At 28.8% G+C, this 20,573-nt stretch overlaps 2 protein-coding genes across 4 annotated transcripts; one reads left to right on the top strand and one right to left on the bottom strand.

The window, feature by feature from the left end:
- The first annotated feature begins 637 nt into the window (after positions 1 to 637).
- LOC127266664 (U-box domain-containing protein 9-like) lies at positions 638 to 4,349 on the top strand. Of its 2 annotated transcripts, XR_007842192.1 has the most exons (3): positions 638 to 1,169; positions 1,934 to 3,073; positions 4,249 to 4,349. XR_007842192.1 is itself a non-coding variant. In XM_051297005.1 (2 exons), exons 1-2 carry the CDS (start codon positions 891 to 893, stop codon positions 3,017 to 3,019), a joined length of 1,365 nt encoding a protein of 454 aa, XP_051152962.1. In that variant the 5' UTR covers positions 638 to 890; the 3' UTR covers positions 3,020 to 4,198. The 2 variants fall into 2 exon arrangements, 1 of the variants encoding a protein (XP_051152962.1); XM_051297005.1 differs by lacking the exon at positions 4,249 to 4,349 and having other exon boundaries at positions 1,934 to 4,198.
- An 11,120-nt stretch (positions 4,350 to 15,469) lies between these two features.
- LOC127239435 (E3 ubiquitin-protein ligase CHIP-like) lies at positions 15,470 to 19,997 on the bottom strand. Of its 2 annotated transcripts, none has more exons than XM_051257586.1 (8): positions 19,732 to 19,997; positions 19,568 to 19,639; positions 19,390 to 19,453; positions 17,360 to 17,431; positions 16,440 to 16,573; positions 16,174 to 16,327; positions 15,982 to 16,092; positions 15,470 to 15,913 (listed from the first exon to the last, which is right to left on the bottom strand). In XM_051257586.1, the coding sequence occupies exons 1-8, from the start codon at positions 19,743 to 19,745 to the stop codon at positions 15,788 to 15,790; spliced, it is 747 nt and encodes a 248-aa protein (XP_051113543.1). In that variant the 5' UTR covers positions 19,746 to 19,997; the 3' UTR covers positions 15,470 to 15,787. The 2 variants fall into 2 exon arrangements, with proteins under 2 accessions (XP_051113543.1, XP_051113542.1); XM_051257585.1 differs by having other exon boundaries at positions 19,572 to 19,639.
- Positions 19,998 to 20,573: the final 576 nt, after the last annotated feature.

The following is a 20,573-nucleotide window of genomic DNA, read 5'->3' as shown; positions in this document are numbered from 1 at the left end:
TTTATACAAAAAAAAATAAGGACAAACATGTCATTATACTACTTTTAACTACTCACTATAATTAAAATACTATTATTTCTTAAACACCGAAGTGGACGGATGAAGTAATATTTTTCCAGTCTCATATTTATTTATACATTTCTTTTTTGTACGAAATATAGTAGAAATAAAAAATTATTAGTATTGTATGATATAAAAATATTGATATTTGTGTAATACCTGTAAATTTAAAAAATATTTGTAATATTAAGTAAATGGTACTGTAGATACTTTGTTACGAGATAAATAAAAATAAAATAAATAAATAAATTGTTAAAAGACAAAAATTATAATATTTTATTCAAAAGTAGTGTAAAAATTATTTTGCAACTGTATTTTTTTTTAATAATAATATGATCGTAAACTAAAAGTATTTGTAAAAAAATATTTTATATATAATAAATAAAATAATGATTTTATAATAAACCATTCAAAATACAAATATAACATTTTGTGAGTGTACCTACAAAATATAAGTACATTTTAAAAATGGTATTAGTAAAATTTTGGTTGGCCATATATAAAATAAACTCTGAATTTAGAAAATAGAAATAATAAAGAATTGAAAAAGGCAAAGCAGCGGCAGTGTATTTGTACACGACGAAAACCTTTGGTACCGCCAGCTGTCCTGTCCGGCCATGGATTCTCTGCAGGTTGCGTAACCCCAATGGAGGGTCCCTCCCCCTACAACCCTCTCTCACTCTCCACCATTCTCCACTCTCATTCTTATTCCGCACTCCACTCGCCGGAGTATTCTGGAGGAGGTGCGGGGACGACGGAATAGGAAGTTCTGTGAGAGTAAACGAAACGCCAACGCCGACGGATTTGAGTATTTTCCGGTGACAGCGATCATGAAGAAGAGCGGTGCGTCGGACGGCGATCCAGCGGCGGCGGAATTGAAGGAGGAGCTGCGGAAGGCGGTGGAGGCGATTGTGGATGGGGATGGTGGCGATTTGGAGCAGATTGATAGAGCGCAGCAAATGCTGTGTGCTCTGAAGGAATTGAAGGTGCAGAGATTCGATAAAGGTCGTTGGAGCGGCGGAGCGGCTGCCGGAGAGGTTCCGGAGGAGTTTAAATGTCCGCTGTCGAAGGAACTCATGCGAGATCCTGTGATTGTCGCCACTGGCCAGGTTTTTGTTTCCTGCTTTACGCTCTGTGCGTTTTCCTTTACGAATTTTTGTCATTTTGTGTTTGCTGCCATGGATTGGTCGTTTCAGAAGGTTTTGAACTTTTGATCTCTGCAATTGTAACTGAATTTTGTCGTAACTGTGGACGATTTAGGGATAAGCGGTTTGTGGAATTGTTCGTAACTGTTCTGGAAGTTTCTAGCGTTTGAAATGTTGATTTCGAAGGAGACGAAAGCAAATCTTGTCAATGGTGATGCAGATTCTTTAGAAAACCAAACTGCAATTCAGTTAAATTGTTATCTAAAATAAGTGCTCACTGTTCTTCGTATTGTTCTTCTGTCTTCGATTCATTCCTGTGACTTTTTTGTTTCTTTGTCGACTGTAAATTTTGTCTTCAAAAGGAATCTGTCTGTATAACAGTATAAGAATTCTAATACATTAGTCTTCTATGTTGATTAGGTTATTGCATTTTCGATCTCTGATTTGTTTTCCAAAACAAATTTCTGTATAACAATATGATCATTCAAAATGTAGCTACGGTGGTATTTTTAATCGAAAAGTTTGATTAATCTGGTGATTGCATTTTCGATATCTGATTTGTTTTTCAAATTGAATTTCTATAACAATATAAGAATTCGAAATGTAGCTACGGTTGTATTGTTAATCGATATCGGCAAAGTTCGACTATGTCTGATGCATCAGTGTTCTATGTTAATCCTGTGTTTACATTTTCGCTATCTGATTTGTTTTCGAAACTAATTTTGCAGACTTACGACAGGCCATTCATTCAAAAATGGCTAAAAGCCGGAAACAGGACATGCCCCGAAACTCAACAAGTGCTTTCACACACTTCCCTCACACCTAATCACTTGATAAGGGAGATGATCCCAAAATGGTGCAAGAACAACGGGATCAAGTTCCCAGATTCGATTCGGTACACCGACGCCGACGGTTTGACAAAAAGTGAACGCAGCCGGTTTCTCGATTTACTCGGGAGAATGTCTGCCGTCTTGTCCGAACAGAGAGAAGCTGCTAAAGAATTACGGCTGCTAACAAAGCGACTGCCTTCGTTTCGATCGCTTTTCGGCGAATCTCCTGATGCCGTACCTCGGCTACTATCTCCCCTCTCTCAAACCAAGTTTCAGAATGAGCTGCACCCGAACCTCCAAGAAGATTTAATCACGACACTTCTGAACATCTCCATCCACGACAGTAACAAGAAGCTTGTAGCCGAGACACCTATGGTGATTCCCATTCTAATGAACGCATTAACATCGGGAACAATCGAGACAAGGAGCAACGCTGCAGCAACCCTCTTCACATTATCGGCGCTCGACTCAAACAAGGTGCTAATCGGTAAATCCGGAGCTATTAAACCCCTAATCGACCTATTGGACGAAGGTCATCCTCTGGTGATGAAAGATGTCGCTTCGGCGATTTTCAATCTCTGCATCATCCACGACAATAAGGTCATAGCCGTTAGAGATGGTGCAGTGGAAGCAATTCTGAAAAAGATTATCAGTCGAACACATGTTGACGAGCTGCTTTCAATACTCGCAGTCCTCTCCACCAACCAAACGGCTATCGACGAAATGGGAAGGCTCGATGCAGTTCCTATCCTGTTTTGTATAATCCGGGAGACCTCCTGTCCTCGAAATAAAGAGAATTGCATCGCCATCCTACATACGATCTGTTTCAGCGATCGGTCAAAGTGGAAAGAAATGAGAGACGAGGAAAGCACACATCGTGTAATATCTCACCTTGCACAAAATGGCACTTCCCGAGCTAAGAGAAAAGCCAACGGCATTCTTGAAAGATTGAACAGAACCATCAATCTTACACATACCGCGTGACGGGAGTGCTCTAAGTGGATATTCTGTAAATTTTCGTTCCCTGCCGAGATCGAGGTATCTTCTGTTAATTTCGAGCCCTTATTAACTTTTGTGCATATGTTTTTTTTTATATATATATATATATATAAGCATGGTTTGATCTCTATGTGTTTTCGGTTTATATTTATTTTGAATATATTGTTTTGAAGCTTTCCTCTAATTGCATGTTTTACTTGTGGCATGGTTTTTTAGAAGATATAATTTTGATAGTTTTTTTTTGTTAGGATGTTTTATTTTTTTTTAGAGTTATCTTCTATACAATTATGGATTCTAAGAGTGCTCCAAAGGTTGTGTTTGTGTAGAATGATAGGTATTTTGTATGTTTTACCTTTGACATAATTTTGATAGTTTTGGCCACTACTTCTTTATTTAGGATTTTATTTTTTTTATTTTTTTTATTTTTTAAAATTTTACTCCCTCTAAGCCAATTCAATAGAGTCTTTTAAATTTTTATTGGCTAGTGCCTATAACTATAAAGTAATTGTATGTGTAATAATATATTAGTAATTTAAGTAAAAATTAATAGTATTATGATATTAGTGTATGATTATCTTGATATTTTGAAGTGAGACAGACGAAAATCGTAATAAAGTTATTTTGAATTTAGATGGGAAGAGTATTTAGACAGGTAAAATGTGAAATATTGTAAAAGTTTTGGGACATCTCAAATTAGAAATAATAGCAAAAGATGTGTGACAGTAGCATTAAAACGTTGTTTCCGCACAAGGAATTTGATTATGTTTGCTTATATTGTCGTGACCGTAGCATTAAAACGTTGTTCCACACCTGTCGGTGATAGTTAGTTACATGCTTGTTCTTTGGTGTGCGTCTCTTTCGCCGAATAAATGCTTTTTAAGATATTTCATACGATTCTTGTGAGATTTTGCCATTCTTGTGACTGTTTTATTTGTTGTGTTCTTCCTTATTCGTTCCGTTTTCAACCCTTGTTTTTACCATCATTGAAACTTCTTGAATTGACGGCCAAAGTTAATGGTATGAAAGTTGGCGCCGTGTTGCTTAGTTTGCGCGAACACCACATTGTCTATGTGCGGATATGTTTAGGATTACGCGGACATATTTATTATTTTTATATGCTTATTAAGTCGAAAAACAAAACAAAAAAATCAAATAATTGCATATAACCTCAATATAAGAGTTATGGCTTATTGTGTCTATTTTCTTAGTTGCAGTTCAAGAGCAAGTTTAGTCTTGAAGATCCTATGCATTCTGTTGATTTTAGTTTTGTTTATGGAAGTTTTGTCCAAATGAAAAATACCGATTTGATTTTTCATGCGAATTTAGGTATATTAATATTTTATAAATATTTAAGCGTAAAGAAGTGTAGATTCTTTGTACCCTTGACATTAGTAGGATTAAAAAATAAGGACAATAAAAAAAAAAATATTTTGGTATTTAAGTAAAAGGTATTTTTACTAAAAGAAAAGGAAACAAATGCTTTTGATTTGGATAGACGAAAATGACAATGAAAATTTTTTATTTGAACGGAGAGAGTATAATTTAGGTTCCGTTTTGAAGGTTGTTTTTTGAATTTTTTTGAAAATGAAAAAAAGTTAAAATATTTTATGTGATATTTTGTGAGATGAAATATATATTTATTGGTATGTGTTTTTAAAAGATTAATGTAAATGAATAGTTCAAAAAATGATTTAAAAATTGGTTTGATTTTATGCGTGTTAAATCAATATTGACTCAATCAACAATACATATTGATAACACATAATACTAATAATACTAATAATAATAATAATATAAAACATATGTTCTATGTAATTTTACATAATATATGCTTTTATATGGTTCATCAAATATTATAATATGATAGAAATAAATAATAATGTAATATTTTGAATGTAAAATTGTGCTTACCAAATAAAGAAATAGATAAATGTGTGTTGGTAGCAAAGGTAATAATAAAATAACATTAACGTGTTTGTTTGGGGGATTGGATTTATCTTTTAATATTTATCCCATTTTTTCCCCACAAAAATATCAAATCGAACACTTATTTTTTATTTTTTATATTATACTAAAAATCAATTTTACATTCAAAACATAACATCAACACATATTTATATCACATCATACAACTATTTAAATTCAAAATTTTTACTATTCAAATCCAAATTTAAAATTCAAATCCCCAAACAAACACACCCTTAATATATAATAAAGTCATATGACCTTAAGTTACGGTGTGTTTGTTTGGGGGATTGGATTAGATTTACACTATTTATCCCATTTTTTTCTCCCTAAAAATATCAAATCAAACACATATTTTTATTTATTTTTTATATTATATTAAAAATCAATTTTACTTTCAAAATATCACATCTATACCTATTTATATCACATCATAAAATCATATAAATTCAAAATATTTACTATTCAAATCCCAACTCAAAATTCAAACCCTCAAACTAACGCACTTCAGCCCCGCCCTAGCCATAGGGGCCCTCAGGGCCCATTTTCTCTATGGGCCATAGGAGCCCCCAATTATATATATATATATATATCTTATATACTTAATATATAAATATATACTATTATTATTGTTAAATGTTTTAAAAAATAAATTAAATTAATTTTTAAATAATTTTTTTTTTCATATTATTTTTTAAATAAATTATGTTTATATCAATTTTTTAATTATTTATTTATATGTTTTAGTGTATTTATTTAATTGTATAATTTTATATATTTTTGTTGTGAATTGTGTAAAATTATGAAGATATGATAGAGAATAATATTTTTTTGTGTTTTTTATATTTTTATTTTTATGGTTATATCTTTAAATTTGTATATTTTATTATATTTTGTGGTGATATTTTTTAAAATTTGTGTATTATATAATAAGCTTATTTTTTTACCAAAAATTTTTAAGTATGTTTTTTTAAAAAAAAAACTAATACTATATTACTTCACAGATTTTGATTTTGAGTTTTGATTTTGAATAGTAAAATTTGGAATTGAAATAGATGTTTGATGTGATATAAATATATATTGATGTGATGTTTTGAATGTAAAATTTAATTTTAGTATAATAAAATAAATGAAAATTGAATGTTTGATTTGATATTTTTAAAGGGAAAATAAAATTGGAATAGTAACAGAGCCAATTATTTTTTTTTATTATTTACATAATTTGTTATACCTTATATCAAAAAATTTTCTTCAAATCAAAATATAAAACAAAACACCCTAAATAATACTTTTGTCTGAAAATTTCTTTTAAAGATTTTGACTATTTATAAAAAAAAAAAAAAATTTAAAAATATTAAATCATACTTCCTCCGTCCTAAACTATAGTCTTGGTTGAGTTGGACATAAGATTTAAAGAATGATATTATATTGATAGTAAATAAAAAATATAGATAAAAGACATTTTTGTCATTGTGAGTGAATTAGTGTAAAAAGTAGTGACAATTGTGTAATAATAATGAAAGAGTAAGGGTAGTTATATAGGGATATGGTTATTTATAGAAATAAGACTATTATTTTGGGACGGAAAAAAATAGTAACCAAGAATATTGTATTGGGACGGATGGAGTATTTTTTTAAAATTTTTTTTATATTATGCTAAAAAATGTCACATGAATTTTATTTATATTTTGATCTTTCAGTATATAAAAATTAATTTTATTTTAACATTTACATTAAAAATGTGTAAAACTATTTTTATTATTACGCTAATATAAAGATATATATATATATTTAGGGGCCCACTATTTCAATTTTGCCCCGTGCCTCAAAAAAGCTAGGAACGGGCCTGACTTCCTCGTCCCAAAATTACAATCTTATTTGAGTTGAACACAAAATTTAAAAAATATTACTATTATATTAATAGTTGGCAAAATATATGAGTAAAATATTTTTTTTGTTTTTTGAGTATATTAGTATAAAAATAATTATATTTATATAATAATAATGAAAAAATAAAAATAATTTTATCGTGTACGAATATTTATGAAAATAAAAAATATTTTTGGGACGAACACAGAGGTAGTAATGGGATGGAATTGACAAAGACTACACATAGGCGGTTATAGGTAAGGAATTAATGAATGTTAGTCTATTTGTTGATTTGTGTGGAGAATATTTAATTGGATATTCAATTTAAGGAAAAATAAAATAAAATAAAATAATTAAATTTTTATTTGTCACATCAGGAATCTGACCACTTTTTGGAATAGTTTGGTTGAAAGTTGGAATCGGATATAAAGACACTTTTGAAAGTAATAAAAATACTTTTTAATGTTATTATATATATATATATTACTATGTCCATCCCTCGTACATGTCTGATATACTGTAGATACGATATTTTAGAAAGAGTATAATTAGTAAATAATTAAGAATATATTAGTAAAAATAATTATCTTATAATATAAATAATTATAAATTAAGATTAAGATAACTAATTAGTTTAATTAATTTTTTTAAAAAAAAATTAAAAAGTTTAAAATGACATTAAAGTGTGTAATTATTTTCCAAAAAAAAAAATGACATAGTATATATGACGGACAGAAATGACAAGGTGAACATGGTATGTGGAACTTAGGGAGTATAGTTCATGAACAGTGTCAAAAATAAGTTTGTAAGCCATATTCACTAATCTAAACGAGTTTTGTATTTTAGTTTTAAGTTATAGGTTATATATTTGTTTGTATGTAAGATGTTGTGTATATATATTTATAGAAAAAATATATATATATATATTAATATATTGAAAGAAAAAAATATACTATATACTTTTTAGGTTAAATAAGTATTTGGTATATTATTTTAAAAAAGAAATGATGTGATTTTTTCAAAATAAATAGTAAAATAATCATGTTAAAAAATAAAATACTGAATATGAACAATAAAAATAAAAACATAACTATGTTATATAATATATAACAAAATATAACAATTATACTAATAATAATATATAATAATATAGATATTGTAATATATATTATAGTATTTATATATTTATATATATAGATATAGGGAGAGGAATTGAGAGACAAAATAGGGAGATATATTGAGATAGAGAGAGAGAGAGAGAGAGAGTTGTTTTCACATATATTGAAATGTAAGCATGACTGAGAAGCAGCTGCAGTCTACAATTTGATAGCAAGCTGTTTTCACATATAAGGATCTACCGCGTGTTTGTTTTATTCTATTTTTGTAGACGCATGGCAAATTTGGGACACCCAAACACGGCCTTAGCAAATGATTAATAATCATACAACAATAAATTAAACCATTTTTATTTTTATTTGTAAAATATATAAATGTATTAAAATTAAATTAAATAGAAAAGATAAATATTATTAGTTTATTTATATACTCCCCTGTCCCAGATACTATGTTCACGTTGCTGTTCATTCCACGTACCATGTCACTTTTCTTTTTCGAAAAATGATTACACACTTTAATCTCATTTTAAATTTTTAAATTTTAATTTTTTTTAATTTTAATTAAATTAATTAGTTATCTTAATCTTAATTTATAATTATTTATATTATAGGATAATTATTTTCACTAATATATTCTTAATTATCTACTAATTACACCCATCCTAAAATACCTGTACAGTGTAGCAGACACGATATATGGGACGGAGGTAGTATTATATTCACAGTAACTCCCGTTCTCAAAGTCCACATAGCCCAATGGAAATCTTCCATGTGTCAGTGCCAAAAGAGATATGCCTTTATGCTCCCATTGAGCCTCAGTATTTATTTAACTCTCTCATTTTCTACAGTAATTTCAAAATGAGATGGGAAAAATGTTTGCATATTCTATCACGCAATTATTTACTTTTATTAATATTTTTTTATTTGTATAAGAATTTAATAATATATATTAAATATAATTATAACTATATTATTATTATTATTATTATTATTATTATTATTATTATTAAAGCCCTAATTACAACATATTTACTCCACCGTCTCCCCTTCTTCCTCCTTGGTTCAGTTAGTTAAAAATTTTCATTTCTTCTTCTTTAATTGCTCTTGCTGCTTCTTCGTCCAATTCCAAAAATATGGAAAAGAAACAGAGAGTGGTTTGGCCAAATATGTATATTCGGTACTCAACCGTTCATTGTTCTTATCGGAGTCGCGGCGGCAGCGGTGAGTTTTTTTGGCAGGAAGAAGCATGCAGAGACGTCTCTTTCTTCGGATGGTGACGGTGGATGTGGATGTGGATGTGGATGTCGAGGGAACTATATATATCTTCATTTCCTTTCCTAAACCCCTATATACAACTTTCTTTCCTTTGCCGTTTGTGATTTTATTTTGGTTCGCGGTTCTTAAAATCTTTTATTTGCTTATGAATTTAACATTCTTGGTCAGGTGATTGTCTCTTTGTTTTTAAAATTCTTTGTTTTTGTAAACTTTGAGTTCTTATTGGGGAGTTGGTTGTAGTTTTTTATTATTGTATTTATTGTTATTTCTTAGAAAAGTGATGGAGGAAGTGTCCGTAGATGTCCGTATATTTGATGACAAAGGGGGTTTGGTACCCGCGGTATGGAACTGAATGTATAAGGAAGGGAGTGGGAAAGAGATTTTTTGATATCACATTGCCTCCAAAGAAGTAGAAATAAAGAAACAAATTTTCAAAATGTTCAAAACTTCGTCCAAAAGTTTGTCCACTCGGCCGCGGGGTCCTTGAAGTTTGAGGACATTGCTCCCCTCTTCCTCAAGGGCCCTTCTTGTGGACACACAATTAACGATTTGGAAAGCATGTTGAAGGTAATTATTTTTTAAAAAATATATCAATATGTTTTTCCTATTAACTTCTTTCTTTTGTCTATGGAGATTATTGATCCTATTAAATTTGTATTATCTAAATTCAAACCAAAAACAAATTTTTCCAAAGGTAAGAAGTTCATTGACGACATCACATCTTAGACATGTAGATAAAAAACTTAGATATGTTGATTACTTATGCGACTTTTTAAAAGAATTTAATAATATATATTAAATATAGTTATAACTATATTATTATTATTATTATTATTATTATTACTATTACGACAAAAGCACTAATCTACATTTACAGCATATCCACGCCCCCAGGCGCACCCTGTCCCCCCTTCTTCATTCAATTCGTTCAATTTTTTTTTTCTTCTTCTTCAATTGCTATTGCTTCTGCTCCTTCCGGATTGAACCGTTACCGACCGGCGGTTCGAAATCGAATGGATTCACGTTTTGCCAAAAATGTGGAAAAGAAACAGAAAGTGGTTTGACCAAATGTGAATATTCTGTACTCTACGATTTACTGTCCTTGCCGGAGTCGCGGCGGCGGCCGCGATTTCTTTTTGGCAAGAAAAAAAGGCGTGCAGAGAGCTTTTCTGACGGACAACTTCTTTTTAAAATGGGCAGAGCGGCAGAGGTAGACAAGAACGAACGTCGCTTTCTTCGTGATTAGGATGGTGAAGGTGGATGTGGAGGGAAGTATATATCTCAACTTTCTCTTTCTTTTCTGTGTGAAGTTGGTTTTTGTGATTGTGAGATTATTTGCTATTTTGGCTCTCTGTTCGTAAAATCTCTTATTTTCTCGTGAATTTATTTTGGCTCTGTTCTTAAAATTTTTTCTTTTCTCGTGAATTTATTTTCATTGCAGGTGATTGTTGTGTTCTCTGATTTTAACATTTTTCGTTTTGTGAACTTTGAGTTCTGGTTAAGGAGGTGGTTGTGGTTTTTGCTTATTGTATTTATTGTTATTTCTTATTAAAATAATGGAGGAGGTGTTTGTAGATGTCCGTATATTTTATGGCAAGGGGAGTTTCGTACCCACGGCAGTATGGAACGGGGTGTACAGAGAAGGAAATGAGAAAGAGTTTTTATGGTATCACATTACTTTCCAAAGAAGTAGAAATGAATAAATTTTCAAATTGTTCAAACCTTTATCTAGAAGTTCGTTCAGTCGGCCAGGGGTCCTTGAAGTTTGAGGACATTGCTCCCCTCTTCCTCAAGGCCCTTTTTGCGGACACATAATTAACGATTTAGAAAGAATGTTGGAGGTAATTACATTTTAAAAACTATATCAATATATTTTTGGTTATTAACTTCTTCTTTTTGTCTATGGATATTAGTGACCATATTGAATTTGTATTATCTAAATTCAAAACAAAACTTTTTCCAACGGCAACGGTAAAAATTCCAAAGACAAGAAGTCCATCAACGATATCAAGATGTTAGACATGTACATAAAAAATTTAGACATGTTGATTATTGATGCTACTATTTTAAAAGGAAATATTAAAGCTGTGATCGATAGAGTTATGATTTCAAAGACCTGGTTAGACAACTGGCACTCGAAACAAACAAACAAAAGAGTTTACTAAATAACTCTCGTTTCATTGGCATGTATACCTGTTTCGGTTGTTGTAGGAAACCAGTAAAACATCTACTTATATATGTATATATATTCTCGAGAATATTACAAATTTGGTGTCGAAGTAATCATAGATTCATTTGAATTTTTTGTTAAACAAGCTTCATTATGCTAATTAACAAAAGATTTAGATTTTATACTGTATTGTTTATATCTCTTGCGCTAACGGGTAGAATATGTGTTGCTCTATATAAAATATTTAAAAATTATAAGTATTATTTACTCAAAACATACAGAAAGTAAATAATAATAATTCTATGTCTACATATTTTCTCAAATTTATTTTTTTAAAAAAATTATAATGTCTAGTGCACTATAGATATAGTATTATAATACTCCATTCGTATCATTAATAAGTATCCAATTACTTTTTATGCGTAGTTTTAGGTATATTAGTATTATATTGGGATATAGTAGAAATAAAGTAGAAACGACTAAAATAATCTTATTAGTACGTGTGATATAAAGGTAATGACATTTGTGTAATATATTGTAAGTTGTAAGGGTATTTGTAATGTTAAGTAGATAGTACAGTTACTACAAAAGGAAATAGATACTTTGTTATGGAATGGACTAAAATAGAAAAATGGATTCTTTGTTATGGGAGGGAGGGAGTAGTATAATTTATAAATAATTAAAAAAAATATTAATAAAAATAATTATAAATTAATATTAAAATAATTAAGTAATCTAATTAAGAGTATATAAAAAACATTATAATCAAAATATATAATTATATTTCAAAAAATAAATAAAATGAAATATGGGACAATATATATAGCACAATACACTTTAATTCGTGCACTCTCATAATTTTGGAATTGTTTCTTTTATTTTTTAAATAATAAGTTTGGATAATTAGTTAAAATTTGTTAGGATAACAACTAATCTAACAAAATTCAGATTTATCAAGATAATAAATAACAAAGATATGTATAAAATTAGGGTTTTGTATATCTATATATAATTAAGCCAAAATAGCCATAAGAAAAATTATTATGAGATTTTCGTCAAATACTGTGCAGGTTAGGAAAAACGGCGAATTCCGCTTCATTGACCGTCAAGAAGTGTTCGTTGGTTGGATACATGTAGTTCGACCAGAATAAGAAAGTTTTTAGGTTTTTTTTTTTTCTTTATTTTTCTTAAATATGTGGTTTTTGTTGGTTGATTTAATGATGATTGAACATGTTTATATGTACTCTTAAAAACTCTTATATTTTATTTCATTATTATGAATTTTCTACTTATGATTTGGATTACGTGATTTTTTATTTTATTATTTTTTTTTACCTTGAAGTGTTTTCAAGTGATTATTCTTTTTCGTATTTTATCTACGCATATAATTTGTTATCGTTTAAAGGAAGTGAATGATTTTCCACATGAAAATTATTATTATCTCTTTTATATATTATTTCGTATAATTTTTTGTATCCTTCCTATATAGTGAAAATTATATAATAAATTTGTTTTCTTTGACTTATAAGTATTAAATTATAAGAAAATTTTTACTAATCAATTTTTTTATACATGATATGATGAAAAAAAATCTCAAGAAAAAAAAAATGAGAAGAAAAAAAAATAGAAGAGAAAGAAGGAAGCAGAAAGAAAAAAAAATTAGTTTTATTTTTTTTTGTGTTTTTGTTTATTTATTTGATTATGTATAATAATATTATTATATTAATTTTAATTTTCTACTAATAAATTCTTTTTATTCTTATTATATATTTATTTACTAATTTATTTAATTTCAAGTATAATGTTCTAATATATTATTATTGTATATGTATTTTTTAAAATTATATATTGTGTTATTCTTATTAAAATATTTTTTATTCTTATTATGTATGTATTTACTATTTTATTTAGTTTCTAGTATAATGTTCTAATATTTCATTATTATTGTATATATATTTTTTAAAATATTTATTGTATTATTCTTATTTTCTACTAATAAAATATTTTTCATTCTTATTGATTATTTGATTGTTCTAATTGATTTGATTTCGATTATTATATTATAGTATATTTTTCAATATTCCTTATTATCTATATATTTTTTTAATTATACATTGTGTTATTTTTATTTTTTACTAATCAATTTTTTATTAATTCTTATTTAATATGTATTTTTTTAATTGATTTGGTTTTGAATATTATATTAAAATATTTTTTTCCTAATTTTGTAGATTTTATTTAAAATTCGAATATTTTATTTAAAAGAATATCAGAAAAATCCAAACAGAAAATTAAGATAAATTTTAGTAATTTATAAAAATGACTATATTTTAATTTTAGTACTTTTATTTTTATTTTGTATGTATTATTTTATTTATTTTTATTTTTATTTTTTACTAATTAATTCTTATTCTATATATTTTTTCTAATTAATTTGGTTTGGAATTACTATTCTAATAAGATTTTTTTTTAAAAAAAAATTGAAATTATATTCAATTTTCGAGTCTTCTAAGGGTGTGTTTGTTTGGGGATTTGGATTTTGAGTTGGGATTTGAATAGTAAAAATTTTGAATTTGAATAGTTGTACGATGTGATATAAATAGGTGTTGATGTGATGTTTTGAATGTAAAATTGATTTTTAGTATAATATAAAAAATAAAAAATAGATGTTTGATTCGATGTTTTTGGGGGAAAAAAATTGGATGAATAGTAAGATTTTGCACAAATCTTACAAACAAACACACCCTAATATGATTTTTTAATAAATATTTTAATTTAACTTATATTTGATTTCACTTTAAATATAAATTTTATAATATATAATTTGTATTACTTAATATTCTGCAATTGTTTTACTTTTGTTCGTGTATTTGTTTTTTTTTTTATTGATATATTGTTTAAAGTGTCGTTGTTTCAAACTGGCGATAAAAGAGACAATGCATAAAAAAAAAATTGAGATTTTTTTTATTCAATAGATATAAATTTATTTCAGAATTTATTATAATGTTTCATTTAATAAGATTGTAAATAAATATTTTAAATCTTACTTAAATTTGAATTTAAAATGGTATATAAATTTTATTTAATTTATAATTTACTTATTTAATATTATTTGTTTGTTTTTCTTTTCGTTACTATATATATTATTTATTCTATTGAAAACTAACAACCATATATAATGACTGACAAATTTATTTTGATTTTTAATTTAAGAGTGATTGTGAATAATTATTTTCTATTTCTATTATGTTTGAGTTTAAATTGTAATATATATTTATAAAATTTTGATCGCTTACTTGATATTTTTTTATTTGATTTAGTTACTGTATTTTTATTTATAGTTTATTTTTTATATAAATTAATTTTAACTATCTTCATACAAAATTTTATTATCAAAACGAAATTTATTATTTAAAATATAAAAATTAAATTAATATTATAATTTCTATGCGCGGGTAATAGATTAGTTAAAATATAGACAAAAAAAAAAAAAAAGAAAAAAAAGAAAAAAAAAAGTTGAGATGAAGAAAATATTTTCATTTGAAATTAGCTAAAAACGAAATAAAATAAACAAATAAACAGAAGCTATTTTCAACACATTTTCATGCCATCCTCTTTTTAAAATTATAAGACAACTCTATATACACTACACATAATTGAGTAAACTTATGAGCACCTAATATTTTTATAATTAAACTATTTAAAGAAAAAGAAAAAAGAAAATCATAAAAATATTAGGGGCTCATAAAAAAAAGTGAGGAGGAGGTTTACACAATTTAATTTCCCAATAAAAATGCAACATTGAGTCTAACAAAACATCACATTAAAAAATCATTTAAACCAAAATTTGAATAAAACCTTAAAAACAAAACTTTAATCTTTAAATTCTAACAGAGGAACTCAAACTTTGTTTCACAACTAATAAATCTCCAACAGCTTCAAAAGCTTAAGCCATCAACAAAAAGCTCAACTCAATAAAATAAAAAAAAGCTCGACTCAATTCAAATCTAACAAATCAAGTATAAATCGAGCTACTTAAGGTAGGTTCTGTAAACAATCTCAATAAAGTCGAGCATTACACTGCACTCATAACTGTATAGCCGATAGAGCGAATCATTTCACATTTTAATTCTCATGAAGAAAGCTGATAAACACAACAAAATAAACCCGAGGATGAACAACTCGACAACTAAATAAATATGCATTTTTTTTAAGGCAGAGATATCATCTAGAGACACTATACAATCAGTTGCTATCTCTGTACATTTAGGAGGATGAACTAACACAGGCAATATCAAATCTTAGATGCAAAGCACAATTAGACGAGCAAAGATCTTCCGGGCACGGTACATACCGATATCAATCCATTTTATACGCCCAACCATGCTTCTCCAGATATGCTCTTACAGCTTCTTTTAGGGCAAAATTTGGAATCAGCTGAGAGGGGTAAAGTGTTTCGCGGGTGATAGGGTCGAATTTGCCCACCTACAAAGAGTAAAATTTGTTAAACAGCATCTAGAAAGTGTGTGATTCTACAACTGAATTTTCTTTACCTTTTGCAAATGGTCAAGGATCACAGCTCTCTCGTATGTAACTCCACTCGGCGCAATTACAGGATCTCGGAAGATATCCAAGGTTATTTTACAGCACAGGTAGTCGGGCACCTAAATGAAATCTTGTTTGGTGTCAGAAGAGGCCGGAAGATGTCAATCATGTACAAAAACAAGGGGGAGGCTAATGATCACCTCAGTTGGAGTATCAACTTCAGAAGCTTTCTGGAATACTCGGTCCAATGCTTTCAATTGCTCGGAAATAGATTGGGTAGTTCCATCTACTGCGCCTTGGTCTCCACAATTATCAAGGAAATGCTTCTCCTTCAATGCTGCCTCACAGGTGTCTCTAAATTGGAATGAGTTAATCCATTCAAGAATGACGAAAAAAAGAGCATATGGTAAATGATGTTAAGAGAATTAAATAAGAGCAAACTTGAAGAATGGCATATAGCATTTACTTCAGGTTTCGAAGCTCCCACGAACGTTTGGTTGATTCGTGCTCCCACGCCAAGTATTTTGCTCTTGAAAGCTCCTGCCAAATCTCCTCTACCATGTAGCCCTTGGGATTCGCGCCCCTCCCGAGATCTAATGCCTAAGGAATGTCAGCAGAAAATGTTTATACAATCAGAAGAACCTTTTCCACAAAATGTCTAACAGGTACATCATCGAAAGATTCAAAAACCCAATCTAAATTAGTCATTCTGCTAACTGAAAATAACAGTAATACAGCTCGATGGTCCCCTTAAGAAAATACATAGCTCCATGATAAATAATACTTTCTCCGTCCACCAAATCTATGTATTTTTATTTTTTTCTATAAAAAATATACAATTTTCATTTATATCAGAAACTCTTACCCATTCCTTACTTTATACCCTTAACATTATGCTTATTTACAAATATGCAACAACCATTTACACATTGAATTTATCCAAAATTTGCTCACACTTCATTAACTCACTATATCACAATCAACCAAATAATACTACATTCATTAAAACTCATGTCAAGTTTATACAGGCATATTTCTCGTAAACGGAAAGAATAAATTGTTTTCAAGAATTACACTATATAAAATAAAAATTTGGGTGTTGATCTCTTAAATTGCTAGCCATATAAAAATGGCAAACCATGCATAAGAGGAGAGATATTTGAATGTTTATATATTTCACGTTCAAATATTTATATCGTTATTTCCAAAGAATTGCCTAAAAAAAGAACTTTCAACACAGATACAGCCACCACAATATATAAGCTAATTTTTGGTTGAAATATTGAGTATCCATTGGCCAAATAGCACCACCAACGTACCTGGTGATCCATGTAACTGACATGAAAAAAGCTTCCAGGTGATCTTAATTGTATTAAAATTGTTTACCTTTTCCAATTCCTTGACACCTTCTGCGTATTCTTTCCTTTGAAGCAGTGCTAGACCAAGCATATAATGAGCCTGTCATTACGCAATGTATTACATCATTAATCATATAGGACTGGCCTAACAAGAATCCTGTTTATTCCTTTCAGCTAAAATGTAAAACAGAAACACATAAAACCTCAGGAAACACAATGTATGACTAATGCTTAGTCAACTTGAACAATACTTTTAGAAATTAAGAAGGGAACAGTATAATCAGTAGCTGATACAGTTCAAAGTATGTGCCCACCTAATGAAAATTACACTACAGGTAAGTTTATTCTCTGCTGCGAGGCAAACACACAAGAATCATTCCGACAAGTAGAAAGAAATGCCCAGATCAATGCATTACATTCCACTATCACCATCCATACAACCATTATCCGAAAAGGCTTGAGTTTTTAAAGGGGTGGATGGTTTGGCACATGTCATATTGACAAACATACATTTAATGAAACCAAAAAAAGTATATTTTGATGAATTGATAGTTGTTTTTTTTTTTTTTTTCTTTCTTTTCTTTCGGAAAGGTAGGTGTTTTATTTGATTTTAAGAGATAGAACCGATACAAAAAAGGGAAAGGGGCAAGATATCTAGATAAGGAAGCAGAATTTTAGGCCTAAAGACTCAGCCAAAAATTAAAAGCAGAAATTTGATATGGTCATAATTATAAGGAATTGAAGAAAATCATTGACAAAAATTAAAAGTAATTGAAGAAAATCATTGACAAAAATTAGAAGTAATTGATACAAGTAATGCAGCACAGAGTAAAGTTAATCCAGCAATAAAATTTGGTGTTTGTACTTTGACATTGACAAATAACAAAACACAACAAAGCAAACACTGATATGTTAATCATCAGAGAAGAATAAATTCTAAAAGGAAAGCGAGTGAATACAACACACCGGAAAACACAGAGATAGTTAAAAAAAGCTGGAAATTAGCCAAATTACTATGATTCCAGAAGCAAGTAAAGGCAAAGGAATAATAGCATACGATAAGACAACAAAATCAGGACAACAGGAACAGAATTAGTAGCAAAAGAATAATAATTTTCGGATTTTTGGGTTTTTGGTTGGCACAATGGACTATTTTCTAGGGTGTTTGCATGAGAAGTCCTTCGTGCCCTGCGACCATATGGGACTACTGAGCATGCAACATAGGTCTTCAGTGCTCCACTTAAAACATCATATGCTAATAAAAAGAACCATGCGAACACTAATTATAGTTCACATTTACAAGAAGACAACAAATACCATAACATTTTAGGGTTTCCATCAAATTAAATTCTGCAATTAGCCCCAAAATTCCCAACTAATAATACCAACACATCCAAACAACAGTAAGACATCAAAAAAATACCATAACATTTTAGGGGATCCATCAAATCAAATTCTGTAAATAGACCAAAACTTGCAACTACTAATACCAACACACGAAACGCCAATAAGACATTGAACAAATACCATAACATTTTAGGTTTTCCATCAAATTAAATTTTGAAAATAGCCCCAAAAATCCCAACTAATAATACCAACACATCCAAACAACAGTAAGACATCGAGCAGATACCATAACATTTTAGGGGTTCCATCAAATTAAATTATGCAAATAGCCCAAAACTTGCAACTACTAATACCAAGACAGCGAAACACCAATAAGACATTGAACAAATACCATAACATTTTAGGTTTTCCATCAAATTAAATTAAAAAATAGCCCCAAAAATCGCAACTAATAAAACCAACACATCCAAAAGACAAAGAGAACATTGAGAAAATACCATAACATTTTAGGGTTTATCAAATTAAATGCTGCAAATGGCCCAACAAATTGCAACTGATGATGCCAACATATCCAAACGACAATAAGACATCGAACAAATACCATAACATTTTAGGGTTTCCATCAAATTCTGCAAATAGCCCCAAAAATTGCAACTATAATACCAACACATCCATACAATTATATGATTCTGTTTAAACAACAAACCATACTTTGACAGAATGATGATCCAGCTGAATCGCTCTTCTGCAATCTTCCTCAACTCGCGTCCATTCACTGCACGGCCATGAAAAACAAGAATTTCAACTTATACTCAAATTTCGCAGACTCGGATCCCCAAGAACAACTAAATACACAACATTATACGTCTAGCAAGGATCGTTATCATACATACTTCCGCTTCCGATGGCAGAGAGCACGATTCGTCCAATATATCGGAACACTAGGGCACAGCGCAATAGCCTTCCAATAAAAAATGAAATCAGTAACCAAGAAACTACGGAACAATCATCACCATTAATCCGCAAGATCACATAAGAACATCAACAAAATACCTCCGTATAAGCATCAATGGCAGCTCCAAGACGATCTTTCTTGAAATAAGTGTTGCCGTCGAGTCTGAGCTGCTCCGCCTGTTTCGCCGCCGTAGCCACCATTCCGTCGGGAAATTCTTCAATCTTCCTTCCCCCAAAGCCCCTGTATCAACCGTAAATCTGACTACAAGAAATCGGGGTTTCCCGAGAAGAACGAAGAGCAGAATCACAAAACGGATTTTGGTCGCGAGCGAATGCGGGAATCCAATTTGTCAAATTTGTCTGTATTTTCTACTTTATTTTATCAAAATTTTCGAACGATTTCAAATATATATTTTTTTATATTAAATATGGTAAATATGATTAATATAAAAAATAATAATATTTTATTTAAATTAATTGTTTTTATAAATTAATAATATATATTATATCTTTTTAAAATATTTATTAAAAAAAATTATGATACAAAGAAATACAATATAAACAAATCATTAGAATTGTGTTCTTTTAATAAAAAATATATATACGTTTTTTAAAAAAATATTAATATGTATTTTCAAAATATTAATATGTTATACATATTTTATATATATATATATATCTCATATTTCACATCAAAATTTTCTTTACAAATTATCTCATAAAATAAATACATCTTTTACAAATGATAAGAATAATCTTATTTAATTGAATAATTGAGTTTCTAGAAAATTTTATTGTAATTTTTAATTTAAATAATACTGTAATATTATAGTAATTTTTAAAATAAAATTATATATTTCAAAATTATATAAACTAAATAACAAACATTTGGAAAAATATACAATTATAATATACTGTGTAGTTTAATGGAGTATAAAATT

Source organism: Andrographis paniculata, unplaced genomic scaffold, assembly GCF_009805555.1.
Source record: "Andrographis paniculata isolate CXL003 unplaced genomic scaffold, ASM980555v1 Contig77END, whole genome shotgun sequence".
Taxonomy (NCBI): Eukaryota; Viridiplantae; Streptophyta; class Magnoliopsida; order Lamiales; family Acanthaceae; genus Andrographis; species Andrographis paniculata.
Note: the sequence above shows the minus strand (reverse complement) of the source record. Positions and strands in the feature narration are given on the sequence as shown.

Excerpts from the sequence above, each read along its gene's own strand:
- LOC127266664 (XM_051297005.1), top strand. The coding sequence starts at position 891 with ATGAAGAAGAGCGGTGCGTCGGACGGCGATCCAGCGGCGGCGGAATTG. Across the intron at positions 1,170-1,933 it reads TGATTGTCGCCACTGGCCAG|ACTTACGACAGGCCATTCAT; the intron begins GTTTTTGTTTCC and ends CTAATTTTGCAG.
- LOC127239435 (XM_051257585.1), bottom strand. The coding sequence starts at position 19,833 with ATGGTGGCTACGGCGGCGAAACAGGCGGAGCAGCTCAGACTCGACGGC. Across the intron at positions 19,454-19,571 it reads CTCTGCCATCGGAAGCGGAA|TGAATGGACGCGAGTTGAGG; the intron begins GTATGTATGATA and ends ATGGCCGTGCAG. Across the intron at positions 16,574-17,359 it reads GTGTCAAGGAATTGGAAAAG|GCATTAGATCTCGGGAGGGG; the intron begins GTAAACAATTTT and ends GACATTCCTTAG.